At 43.1% G+C, this 13,535-nt stretch overlaps 1 protein-coding gene across 1 annotated transcript in view; it reads left to right on the top strand.

Moving 5' to 3' along the window:
* LOC124777566 (farnesol dehydrogenase-like) overlaps positions 1-12,933 on the top strand; it is a 44,524-nt gene extending 31,591 nt beyond the window's left edge. The window contains exons 3-6 of the mRNA XM_047253022.1: positions 1,995-2,124; positions 5,206-5,335; positions 9,245-9,391; positions 12,728-12,933. Of these exons, the coding sequence (XP_047108978.1) occupies positions 1,995-2,124; positions 5,206-5,335; positions 9,245-9,391; positions 12,728-12,766 (446 nt within the window). The 3' untranslated portion in view covers positions 12,767-12,933. The remainder of the gene's footprint in view (positions 1-1,994; positions 2,125-5,205; positions 5,336-9,244; positions 9,392-12,727) is intronic.
* Positions 12,934-13,535: the final 602 nt, after the last annotated feature.

Genomic DNA, 13,535 nt, shown 5'->3' with positions numbered 1-13,535 from the left:
GTGGCGTCCACATTTTATCAGGTTTCCAAGATCAGTTTTACGTAACCCGTGCGAGGGAAAAAATAACTTTATGAGTTATCACATGTTTGAAAACCATTTGTTAATATACAGCACAGTTTTAAAGTTATTAAACTTCAGTTCATAGATGTCATTGAAGATGTAGCATAATAGCTCTGTTTCATTCACATATCCAATTTGTTGGCTACGTTAGAACAATAATTGTTACTGAGAGCGATCTGTTTCAAAATTCTCAATGCTTTATTGACTTAGTTTCTTTGTAGTGGCAATCTAGACATTCCGTAAAACAGTACGTCAAAACATTGGAAATACAGCTCTGATATATACTACGAGTTATATGTGAGGGAGCCTGCACTTCAGCTAGGCGTTATGATGTCGGTTTAGTCTGTAGGTTCTCTAATTTCTTCTTTTCTGATTTTTCACTGAACACAGTTACATACAATGAATCTCCAGCTTCCAGAACTTTTTCAGTCCTACACCAATATTGCTATAAAACTTTTTTATAATTTATTTATTTTGTTAAAGAATCTTCAAGCTCAAGCAACTTTTCCCGCTTTTATCGGGTTCAAAATGGTTTAAATGGCTCTGAGCACTATGGGAGTTAACTGCGGAGGTCATCAGTCCCCTAGAACTACTTAAACCTAACTAACCTAAGGACATCACACACATCCATGCCCGAAGCAGGATTCGAACCTGCGAACGTAGCGGTCGCGCGGTTCCAGACTGAAGTGCCTACAACCGCTCGGCCACAACGGCCAGCCTTTTATCGGGTTTTCTTCCATGTCGTCTTTGATTCGCTCATCCTGCGTAATCATAGTTACCCAGGTTCTACTATTGTTTGACCTTTTTCTGTATATTTCCCAATTTTAATCGTTCCCTTTGTGGTATCATTATTTATTCCTCTCCTTTGTATTTTTTTTTCTTTTTCATTTCAGCAACAAGAAATCTTACCGAAATAAGTTTTACAGTCCAAGTAATAGTTCATTTGATACTGGTCCTAGTTTTTTTTTTATTTTTTGACATGAAGACACTACCTTTCTGTGGACGAGAATTCGCTGCGTGCGTCGTGGTTGCCCTATATCTCTTCAGTCGAATGCTAGAATGGTTTTAAACAACGGAACTCCTGCGTAAACAGTGGTAAGGAGAGGTGGGTTACAGAGAGGTGCGGTAAGTTTTCTTAGGAAAGCTGTACAGGAGCAGAAGTGATTAGCGAATAAGTTACCACAGTCAACAGGAGATCCACCTAACTTGCATTTTTACAAGGGTTGAAGACTCATTACAAACAGTACAGCAGGATACACAGTTCGGTTCACAATGTCAAGAAGAAAGAAGCCCTCTGAACTAAAGCACCAGCGAAGATGTCTGAGCAGTGACTAGGCAGTGTCTGCGTAGCGAAGTGACCTCAAGCGCGAGTGGGATGAGTAGTTGTTGCCAGCCATCGTATATTGTGGTGGCAGAGGGCGCCCATAGTCCAGAGCCACTGCAGGCATGGCTCAGCAGGCACACACCATTGGCTCCACCAGATCTTGTGTGACCGCTATCAGCGTCAGTTGGAAACCTGCAATTTCGTTGCCAACCGTGACGCCCATTGGGTAGTATTGATACTTGAGACCACAATAACAGCGATTATTTCATGCATCTTATTCGTCACGTTCTTATCTGATGCCACTTCCAACTTTTAAAACTTCCATTTGTTGCCTTGTACGCCTCACACCCAAATTTGGTAGTTTGTTCCTGTTTTCCTTGGAACTGAGAATTTCTTAATTACCTATTTTTTTCATTGTGCACTGAAAACTCATGCTCTAGTACCTCTTACGTTGTTATTTATATTTTTATTTACGTTAACCACCTCACATTGTTTAAGAGTCTGAATGATTAAATCAAGCTGTAGCTTTGTGACGTAAGTTGTCTAGCCCTTTGCAGAATAATACACGGTACAGTTCCGGGAGAAACTCTAGAGTGGTTTTTATGTGCAGCATCCGATACGGAAGCGTGGAGACGTACCCTGGAAGTGAACGTGCTGGGCCTATGCATCTGCACAAGAGAGGCGGTGCAGGACATGCTACGCAGAGGCGTCGACGATGGATTCATCGTTCATATTGGCAGGTGTGAATGGACTTTATATCGTGTATCAATCTGAGATATGTGTAGCGTAGTGTCATGTATGATTTCTTTTTCTAACAGCACAAAGAAATGTAAAACAGAATAAAACCTCTCGCTTCGACCCACCTCAAGTAGTTATAATGCCACGCACTCCTTGGCCATAGTCATGTGAAATGACTGCTGAGGGCTGCTGGTACGTCCTTATACACTCTAGCTACCGAATGTGACGTCACTGGTGCTCGCAGCATCGCCATATGTCTGCGTGTATCGACTCCAAATTCGATGCGCCCTCCTTCAACCTCGCTATCGCTGGATCCCACGGCGCACCGAGCTTTAGACGGCCGTCTCTACACTGGTTGACAGTTGTCAAGACACAAATGACATTTGCTAAGAAACAATTTCCAAATGTTACTTAATAATTTGACAGTTGCTACGGAACACTCCACCAATAATAGTAAAAGGAAATGTAGAGGGCGGGACGTGTTAACAGCACCGAAGCCTGTGCACGAACGTTCTGTAGCCGTTCGACAGTTCATGCAGTACGGTATTTGACAAGCGCTGTTGTGGAACCGATTAGTGCGACTTTCCGTGTGTTGTGGCAACATGTCTGCAAGACATCATTTGAGTGCTTACGATCATAGACGAGCAGCTGGACGTTTCGAAGCCAGTCACAGTGTCACTCCTGTGGCCACAGTAATGGATGTTTCCAAATATGTCACCCCGAGATTAAAAAAGGCCTCTGGAGGTTAAAATGCTATGCAAAACCATGCCGGTGGTCGTAGGCGGGTCACCACACCACAAAAAGATCGATACGTAGCCCTAGTGCCGATAGGCAATACGTTGCTGACCCTGAAACCACCACCGGCTCACGTGTCTCTGTCAGAACTATTTCGCGGCGATTAAATTAGCTCGGAACCCTGTGGGAAGCCTGTGAAATGAATTCCACTTCAACCACGCCATCATCAAGAAAAAGTTCAAGACATAAAGGAATTACAAACATTGTCTGCGAGTGGGCATTGATTTTAAAAAAGTTAAAAATTTGTGCCTTGATTCACAGTGGCTGCTAGATCAAAATGATGTCTTCTTTCCACAACTCCGAAAGTGGAGACACTATATGAAAGAGTTCATTGGTATAGGGAGCATGTTGACTGGGGTTAGCAACAGTGGTCCAGAGTCATGTTCTTCGACGAATCCTGCTTCTATTGAGAAGTGATTCTGTCCACCAGTTAGTGTGGAGGGAGAGCGGAACGTATGGCCTAGGCGTTATGGTGCGGGCAGGCATTATACGCAATGGCCGAACATTACTGCATATCTTTGCGTGAGGTAGTGTTGCAGCACAGCGGTATTGTAGGAAGATTAGTCTGGATCCTGTCCATCTGATTAGGGGTGCCGCAGATTCCCGCTCTCTTTTTGTGGGCGACTACGCCCGCCCACACGGGACGGCTGAAGTGTCGGACACACTGGAAAGTGAAGATATTGAAAGTACTGAATGGCCTGCGTACTGTCCGGACCTAAAACCTGAAGAGCATGTCTAGAATGCTCTTGGCAGACATGTCTATCAACGAACATCTCCTCCTCGAGCCGTGCAAGAACTGAAAACCGCGTTTAGAGAGGAGTGCGACAATATCCCACAAGGACAGCTCAACGCTTTGGTAGCTAGCAAGAATAACAGATACAAAATGTACATTAATGCCCGAGAAGGGCATATTGCTTACTTAGAGTCCAATATCGACCTTTACGTGGGAGTCTGACCTGTGTTAAACGTGAACGTTATTTTGTCCATTATGCTGCTTTCCCATGTGGTGAAATCTGTACTACTTCTCGTTATAAATGTACCACTCCACCTCTAGTACGTATGTATTGTGTTTTATGCCGTCCATCATTGCTTGTGATTATCCCTGTCCAGCAATGTCTCTGTTCCATAGAAATTGTCAAGCAGTGTAATTGTGTTGTCAGTGATTTATATTTCATTGGGTTCTTTAATTACGCAGTCCCTAGTTGTTTCTTGCGATATCCTCAAGGCATTTTTTGTATTTGACCCCAAGGACGTGAAAAACTTGATGTGCTCTCGGAACATCTCAGCAGCATTAACAGTAACGTCCCGCTCAGTATGGGAGTAGAAAAATGAGATGTAATGCCCTTCCTCGACTTCTCGTCCTCGCAAATGATATGGATGCTTTGGTCACGTCGTCTGCAGACAACCTACTCACACCAATTTGTACTTGCGTGCCATGAGCCATCATCATCCAACTCAGAAGGGCATGGCGTTACGAACATTGGTACATCGTGCAAGAATGATATATGCCAATAACCTGCCCCATAAGATGAACCATCTACGCATGGTTTTCAGGAACAACGGCTACAACGATCACCAAACAAATGAGGTTATCTCATGCAAAAATCACAGTAAGACCACCGACAATGAGCAGGAAAAAAACCTTATTTTTTTCCCGTTCTGATGCTCCGTAACGGGTAAGATCGCCTACTGAAGAAATCAGATCGATATTAAGGCCTTGTCAAACATCCGACAGTTACAGAGACCAGTTAAGCGTGCGGAAGGTCTCAGAACACCTGGGGTCTACAAGATACCCTAATAGTGTCGCCATTCTTACGTCGGACAAATAGTGCGCACTGCAGAACAACGCAGGAAGGAGCATCAGAGATTTTATAGTCAACGATACCCCGAAAAATCCTTTTTAGCTGAGTATGCTCTAGAGAACAGTTACCGACTAAAAATTGACAAAACCTCTGTCGCGGCTCGCACGAACGCTTCTGGAAGTTTGTAGTTACAGAAGCCATTGAAACAGAGACAGCAAACTTCAGCTCAACGCGGTATGGGATACAGCTATCACGAAGATGAATCGGGCGCATCGAACGCAAAGTTAACTATGCCTTACAAGGCGATACCATTGGCCCCAGTAATTTTGCAGCCGGATGCTAGAGTACATGTACTATCAGCCCATAAGCAGTCATTTCACTGGACAATGGCCAAAGAGAGCTTGGTCGAAAGGTCGTGACTGGAAGCCAGAGATCGTTTCATTCAACCCAAAGAAATTACGTCTGATTGTGTGTCTGTGCTTCTAGTGTAGCGGGACATTGCCCACCAGATGACGGCACCTCTGCGATGTACTCTGCCAGCAAGCATGCAGTCAAGGTCCTGCTGGAAGGACTGCGGAAGGACCTCGTCGCCAAGAAGAGCAAAATTCGAGTTGGGGTAATTTTTCACGTAATTCATACTGTTCTATGGCACAAGCAAGATCCTTTATTGTGTTAACTTTAAAACCACCTCTCGGACACGTCAGTTCTGATAGCTTCATGTGAAACTTATAGGCAAAGAAATTTAAAAAAAGGAGAAAAATATTGACATTTGGCTACGAAGTCTTTCACGACGGAGTCCTTGGATGAAAAGTTCTCGGTAAACTTGTCGTATCAAATTCGGATAAAATCCCAAGCTTTCGACGTCCTCAGTGACTATATATGATTGTCGCGAAACTGCTGAGGCTCCCACTTTTCAACCTAAAGTACGGTATCTGATTGGCTCTATTACGTCATGATTACATCAAGGAAATGGTGCTTGATGAGATGATGCCATCTACGTCAACAGAGTATGTTTGTGCTCTCTGTCTAGCTTCGCGTCGTCTTCCATTCTGCGGTAGAAAAACTAATGAGATAGAGTCTTAAACATGCAAGGAATCAGACCGGTGTTTCACCCACCCAGGAAAATTAAGGAAATGCCACGACCTGTTAAACCTAATTCCGGCCTGATTTATAAAATTCCTTTCTAGTGTGACAGTAATTACTTGGGGCAGTCGACATGGACCGTTGCCGATCGCTGGGTCGAACGTCAGCGTCACCTGAAGTGCTTTTTTTTTTTTTTTCCTTTACTGAGTTTAGATTCCCCCCGAAGGGGGCGGGCTGGCAGCAGCTTAGCACGTCGCTCTTCAGCTTACAGAACTTTTAAAACATAAGAAGAAAATAATAAACAATAAAAGCAGGCGATGATAACAGTGTCTTAACCTGTAAAATGGCGAAAAATTGTGGAAGTTAAAACAGAAAACAAAGGGTTGGCGGTGCTAATAAAATAAACAGGAAGCAGACAGGTATAATAGGAGACAGACAATTAAAAAAAACACAGCGACAGTCTGGTTTCTGTTCGCAAGAGATATAAAAATCACACCCAGCGACAGTATGAATTCCATTTGCAGCACTTCGCAAAAGACAGACAACACTTGACACTCACTTGAAACACTGCACTAAGAATTTGACACATAGATGAAACACCACAGCCAAGGGCAGAAAGGGGGGGAAGGACTAGGACAGATGAGGGGAAAAAAAGGAGGGAGGGGAGAATAAACGAAGTGGGGGGGAGAACCGACGGAGGGAGAGGACTCATAAGTGGGGGTAGGTTAGATGCGAGAGGAAGTGGGGAAAGGCAGAGGAGGGGAATGCAAAAGGACTCGGGGGGGGGGGGGAGAAGGGAGGCAGAGAGAGGGTAGATGGGGAGAAAACAGGGTGGAAGGGGGGGGAGCCTGGGAAAAGGACAGAGGAAGGGAGGGGGAGCTGAGGACCAGAGTTGATAGGAGTGATAAATGGAGGGAGAGAGGGCATCATCTGGGAGGGGGCCTGGAGTGCTGAGCACAACCTGTAAAAATAAATGCACGATAATGTTTGAACAAGCTAGAAGCCGAGACCACGCCTCGAACTATTGGGACCCTGAGTTTAGAGAAGCAATGGAAATTAGACTATGTGATAAAACATCGATAGAGACACTGGCTATGCTCTTAGCAACGCGTGGGAGAGTGCACTTGAGAGAGAGAGCACAGCGGAAGACCTCGTAGTTTACTGTCCGATATGACTGATGGCGCTACAAGCGACGCTGGATACAGAGCGCCACCTCAGGGCGCACTATTTCCGTGGTGGCATCGTGACGTAATCCAGCCAATCAGACGCCATCCTTTGCCCATAACAGTGGGATCCTCACCAGTTCCACGACGGTCAGATACTGACTACTCAATGAGAAGCCTGGTCTCCCCATCGAATGTGGCCTGCATTTAGTTCGCACTTACAAACGCCCGCTAATGGATTACCCCTGCCCAGTTTGGGGAGCTGCAGCTTAGTCCCACATGGACAATATTCAGCGACAGCAAAACAAGGCACTTAGAAGTGTTTACCATGTGCCTTGGAACTACTTCTCCTACTATCTACAAGAGTCAGAGAAAGAGAAACTTGTCGCCACTAGATATCAAGAGTACGCCAAGAAACTCTACGACAAGGTGTGAAGGGACGAAGGCTACGGTTGCACTTTTTTTTTTGTATGTTAAGTGTCACTGGGCTGTACCCCTCTACCTTTATAATGTGCTAGGAGATTTCGAGAGGATGAGGAACTGGGATTCTCTGAAGAAGTTTCTTATGCCATTTTTACTAGTAATTTTCATTCAACTATAAATAATTTAATCGCAAATAAAGTTGTACAATAGTTCATTGTTTTGGTGTTGTAAATGTTGACTGCATCTTCATTAATTCATGATAGACTATAGTTTTTGTGTGATACAATTTACCAAATGGAATTCTTGACGTTCAGCGATATTTATTACTAATATATACTTGGCACACTGAATTTAGCTATCTTTACTTTTGCTATTTATAAGCAAAATGTGATATCGATCTCAGTGATCAGTCAACAAAATAACTATCCAAGCAATAGATAAGAAGCTATAGTATATCATGCAAACCCTGTTTATGTTAAAGAGGCTGAAGAAGACATTAAAAACAAATGCACTGGTGGAGAGATACATGCACCTGTTTAACCACCGATACTCTAATCATGTAACTCAAGCAGTCACCGCAGAAAGCTATATTCTTGTCGAGTTGCATACGCCTAAGGAATTATCTAACGAACTATATACACACTATTTTAGAGAGATTTATATAACTCTGAAGTCTGTGACATATTGTACATGGAAACAGCGTACTTATAAACGGTTGAATGGTGCATGTCAATCATTTTATGACTGTTATTACAACTTGGATGTAATTTTATTGCATTATATTTAACTTATTAAGGTGTCCCTTCAGTTAGGTGACATTTCAGCACTGCTTTGTAAGAAGCTTAGGTTCTTTGTTTATCATTAAATATTCTACTACTGCAGACTTGCTCGTTACACATTTATGGTGATAACCGAAATGTCGAATGTTTTTTTAATTGTGTATGACTGCTGACAACTTACACACGAGTTTTGCTGTGTGCGATCTGCTGCATTGATGAGAGATCTTCAGGTTCAAATGGCTCTGAGCACTATGGGACTTAACTGCTGAGGTCATCAGTCCCCTAGAACTTAGAACTACTTAAACCTAACTAACCTAAGGACATTACACACATCCATGCCCGAGGCAGGATTCGAACCTGCGACCGTAGCGGTCACGCGGTTTCCCGACTGTAGCGCCTAGAACCGCTCGGCCACTTCGGCCGGCAGAGATCTTCAGGGATTCCGTTTATACTGTTCCTAAAGACTCGTGCTATAGCAGCTCACGAAAAACAAATGTTACATTCAAGTCGTTAAACGTAATGATAAAATGAAGAGTAAAAGATAAAATAGCGTCAACAGTAGGAATTAATTATCCAAAACGCGTCCCCGGTAATATAAATTTGAGAAAAGAATCGTGACTGGCAGCAGCACTTGTTCTGATAAGAGAAAATAAACTGTAGTTAACCGGCCGATGTGACCGAGCGGTTCTAGACGCTTCAGTCCGGAACCGCGCTGCCGCTACGGTCGCAGGTTCGAATCCTGCCTCGGGTATGGATGTGTGTGATGTCCTTAGGTTAGTTAGGTTTAAGTAGTACTAAGTCTAGGGGATGGAAGACTTCAGATGTTAAGTCCCATAGTGCTTAGTGCCGAACTATAGTTTCACAGTCGCACGTTTCCACAGTCATGTAACGTATGAAATAAAATCCAATTAGTTTATAGATTACGTCAGAAATAAACTGAATTCCCGTAAATAACAAAAACCGAATATTGCACTTTAACATTGAATAATTTTAGTACGTGAAATTTCTATATGAAATGGTAGCAAATAGGAGATGAAGCTAACGTTCGTATGTATCACCCTATACATTAATTTGCAGGAAATTTCGCCAGGGCTAGTCAACACTGAGATAATCACAAACTCTACAAGTTGGACGCCAGATATTTTTGAGGAGCTGCCGCATATGGAACCAGAAGATGTAGCAGATGCCCTCCTGTTCATGCTATCCCGACACCCACGTGTGCAGGTGAGTTGCATTTAAATTTGTAATGTGTCTAAGACGGACTTCACCTGACGAGGTAAGAGACAGGGTGCTTTATAGATTGGAAAAACTATTCGATGCAGTCGACAGTGCTTTCGACATTCCTATTATTTGTCTGTCAGAAAAAGTACAAATTTACCCGCCAGGGTAGCCGAGAGCACTAATGCACTGCTTCCTAGACTCAGTTAGGCACACCAGCCCCGGATCGAATCCACCCAGCGGATTAACGACGAGGGCTGGTATGCCGGCCAGCCTGGATGTGGTTTTTAGGCGGTTTTCCACATCCCGCTAGGTGAATACCGGCTGGTCCCCATGTTCCACCTCAGTTACACTACTCGTGGACATTTGAAACACATTCGCACTATTTCACGGCTTACACTCAATGCAGACAGCTGGGGTACACTTATTCCGCCCTGGGGAGGGGGGGTTCGGGGTGGTGGCAGCAAGGGCATCCGGCCATCCTCTGCAACTAACACTGCCAAATCAATAGTAATAAGGCCGACCCTGCATTGCAGCGGGAATAAGACCTCAAGAAAGAAAGAAAGAAACTACGAGTTTCTTTTGCGTTATAATAAAGAAGTATATTAGTAAATTTATTGTACATTTAATTGATTTTGCATCCAATTATTAAAACCGAAACAATTCTTGTATCAGATATCAAGAAGAAGGACGGAATTCGCAACTTTCCTTGAGTCTCATCTCTGTAGCCCAAGCTCAAACACTCGATCTGAAAATAAGCGAGAATGACATCCTTGGACGACAATAGCAGCATATTGTCACTCTATCATGTTTGATCAGAAGACATAGTTTGTAGTAAAAAGAATTTCAGTGGAAAATAATGGATTCGATAAACAACAGTAGCAATGAATAACGTAAAGAACAGCAAAACTTTCACGTTTGTTATGTCAGTATGGTAGGTGTAGGCAAAAGTTCGCAGGGTTTCTCACACTGTTTTGGTGGTGCCTGTCACATGATTTACGGTCACGCAGAGGCTACACAGTCATTACCTCTCCTATCATAATTGTAAGCGTGTGCAGCTCAAGAGCGAAACGTAATCTATAATTTCGACTAAACGATTTCTTGGACACAGAATGAAACAAAAATTACAATTTCTGTGACTCTGAAAATACGAATTACTAGGTTAGAGGAAATTGTAGTTAATTTTATGGAACAGATTCAACAAAATATGAAACAAAATCAATGGCAGAAGAATAGCCCAGAGGAAAGTACCAATTGACAGAAAAAACGTAGGTGACTCCCGATATAATAACAATCCCGCAAAATTACAGACCAGTATCCTTAATTATTGTTTCCTGCCTAATTGTTAAGCTTATTTTAAATTCTATCCGCAAATCTAGACCCACGTTGCCTTTTGCTCACACGTAGGACAATAGGTAGATTCCATATTCCCAGATTTTCCAAAATTGTTCTACACAGTGCAACACTGCAGACTGTTAACAAATGGCCGAGCACAGGAAATAAGTTCCCTGATACGTGTGTGTCTCGAAGACTTCTTAAGTAATAAAACAAGTACGTTGCCCTGGAAGGCGAGTGTTCATGGGTGACAAGGTTATTGTCTGGAATACTACAGAGAAATGTGACAGAATCGCTCTTGTTCTGTAAGCACATAAACGATTTGACGGGTAGGGTGGGCAGCAATCTGCGACTATTTGCTGATGATGCTGTAGTGTATGGGAAACTGCCATCTTTGAGACTGCAGGATGATACATGACGATTTGGATAGAATTTATATGTGGTGTGTTGAATGGCAGCTTGTCTAAATGTGGGAAAACGAAATTAATTCAGATGAGTGGGAAAAACAACCTTGTAAGGTGCGAAACAGTATCAGAGGTGCACTACTTGACTCAACCACTATGATTGAATATCTCGAAGATCTCGGCGTAACGCTGCAAAGCGACATGATATAGAATTAGCTCGTAAGGTTGGTTGCAAGGGGTAAAGGAAGGAAGGTTAAGATTTTAAAGTCCCGTCGGCAACAAGGTCATTAGAGACGAAGCGCACACTTGGACTGTTTCAAGGATGGGGAGGGAAATCGGCCGCGCCGTCTTGAAAGGTACCTTCTCGACATTTCTATGGAGCGATTTAGGTAAACTAGGGAAAACCTAAATCTGGAAGACCAGCCTGGGATCCGAACAGTCGTCTTCCTGAACGCGAGTCCATTGTGCTGACGACTGCGCAACCTCGCTCGATGGGATAGTAGGGAAGGTGAGCATCGAGTTATTGGGAAAATTCCAGAAAAGTGTAGCTCATCTATAAAGGAGACTACGTGCAGAACACTTGGTGACGCGATCTTGATTGCTGCTTGAGTGTTCGGGATTCCCACCAGGTGGGATTAAAGGAAGACATCGAAGCCATTCGGAGGCGTGCTGCTACAGTAGATTTGTTACCGGTAAGCTCGATCAACACGAGTATTACGGAAATCCTTCGTAAACTCAGACGGATACCCAGGAGGGATAAAGAGGTCATTCTCGCGAAACAGTACTGAGAAAATTTGGAGAACAGTCATGTGCGTAAGGACAGAGAAGGCAAGGTAAGAAAAATCACGGGAAGCACAGAAGCATAAAGACAGTCGCTTTTCCCTCGCTCCACTTGCGAGTGGAACAGGAAAGTCAATGACGGGCGTTGGTACAAAGTACCCTTCGCCATACACCGTACGGTGGCTTGCAGAGTATGTATGTAGATGTAGATAAGGAAAATACTTACATTAAAGTAATTTTTCGATTCATTTTAAGAGAATAAACCAAGTACTCGGCGACTATACGGTAACGGAGATTAATGGTTAATGTTTTTGTATTGTAAATTACTATCACGTGGATGCAAATGGCACGAGCAGTGTAGTCTCTTGTTAAGCAGCTGGCGTGAGAACGCAAATGACCGTTAAGGAATCGATACTGAGTAAAATTACTTACTTTAAAATGATTGAGTTCTCTATTCAGAGTGGCTACTTAAGGATAATGTATTTATGGCAAAGATTCAGTACACGCCCAGAGTTCACGCAAACAATTGGAGGTTCAAAGAATTCGGAACGTATTTTGTTTAAAAGCAACGTAGACACTGACAAATCTCATATGTTACAAAAATGTATTATTGCCGCGCGGAGCGGCCGCGAGGTTTGAGGGGCCATGTCACGGATTGCGCGGCCCCTCCAGACAGAGGTTCGAGTCCTCCCTCGGACATGGGTGTGTGTGTTGTTCTTAGCATAAGTTAGTTTAAGTAGTGTTTAAGTCTAGGGACCGATGACCTCTGCAGTTTGGTCCCTTAGGAATTCACGCACACAAAACTGTATTATTATGTTTTCAGGTGTATGATATCGTGATGTACCCAACGGGTTCTGAATAGCGGCCACTTTTGCTGCAGTGGTTGACTTCCAGTACTGAAATGACAACCTGGATCACACCTTGCTCGGGACTTCTATGTTTTTCTGTACGAAAATGGTGCTTGTTTGATTAATTATACAGTATAAAGTGTTCCAGGAATGTAAAGCTTTGTATTAAATGAGCAATAAATAATCCAATTAAACTCAAAAACATCGAAATAAGTTATGTGAAAAACGACATAACATGCACAGTTTTTAATTTTACAACGACCAGCTTCATCTGTGATCTACAGCCACGTTCTCGGTCACGTACACGTACTGTATGAAATCGCACACAATTTATCTGCAGATGGTTGTAAATCACAGACAAAACAGATCCTTGTACAAATAAAAATTTAAAAAAGACCGTAGTGTGTTTTTATGTGTTTGTTTCCATGCCATTTCCATCTTCACATCTCTGTCAGTATATTTCATATATTGAAACACGTAATATAAATGTCTTCAAGGTTAAAATGGGCAAACGTGTTGTTTTGTCCATCCTCATGCGCCCGAGAACAGTGGCTCACTGCCCTGTTCACAGGTGAGAGCGTCTTTCTTGCTAACACATCCCATAGGCTCGTTACAAACCCGTCAATATTACGGAAAAGGATTAATATGACAGTCCAGTGCTATCGTTAGGGGCTCGTAAGTCACAGCATAATTCATCTAGGTGTAAACTGGAATCTAAGAGTTTGAGATGTGGTGCAATAGAAGCATGTTGAAAAATAGGTAGACTGATAAACCTTCAACTGA

The sequence above is a fragment of the Schistocerca piceifrons genome, chromosome 2 (genome assembly GCF_021461385.2).
Source record: "Schistocerca piceifrons isolate TAMUIC-IGC-003096 chromosome 2, iqSchPice1.1, whole genome shotgun sequence".
Classification (NCBI taxonomy): Eukaryota; Metazoa; Arthropoda; class Insecta; order Orthoptera; family Acrididae; genus Schistocerca; species Schistocerca piceifrons.
Note: the sequence above shows the minus strand (reverse complement) of the source record. Positions and strands in the feature narration are given on the sequence as shown.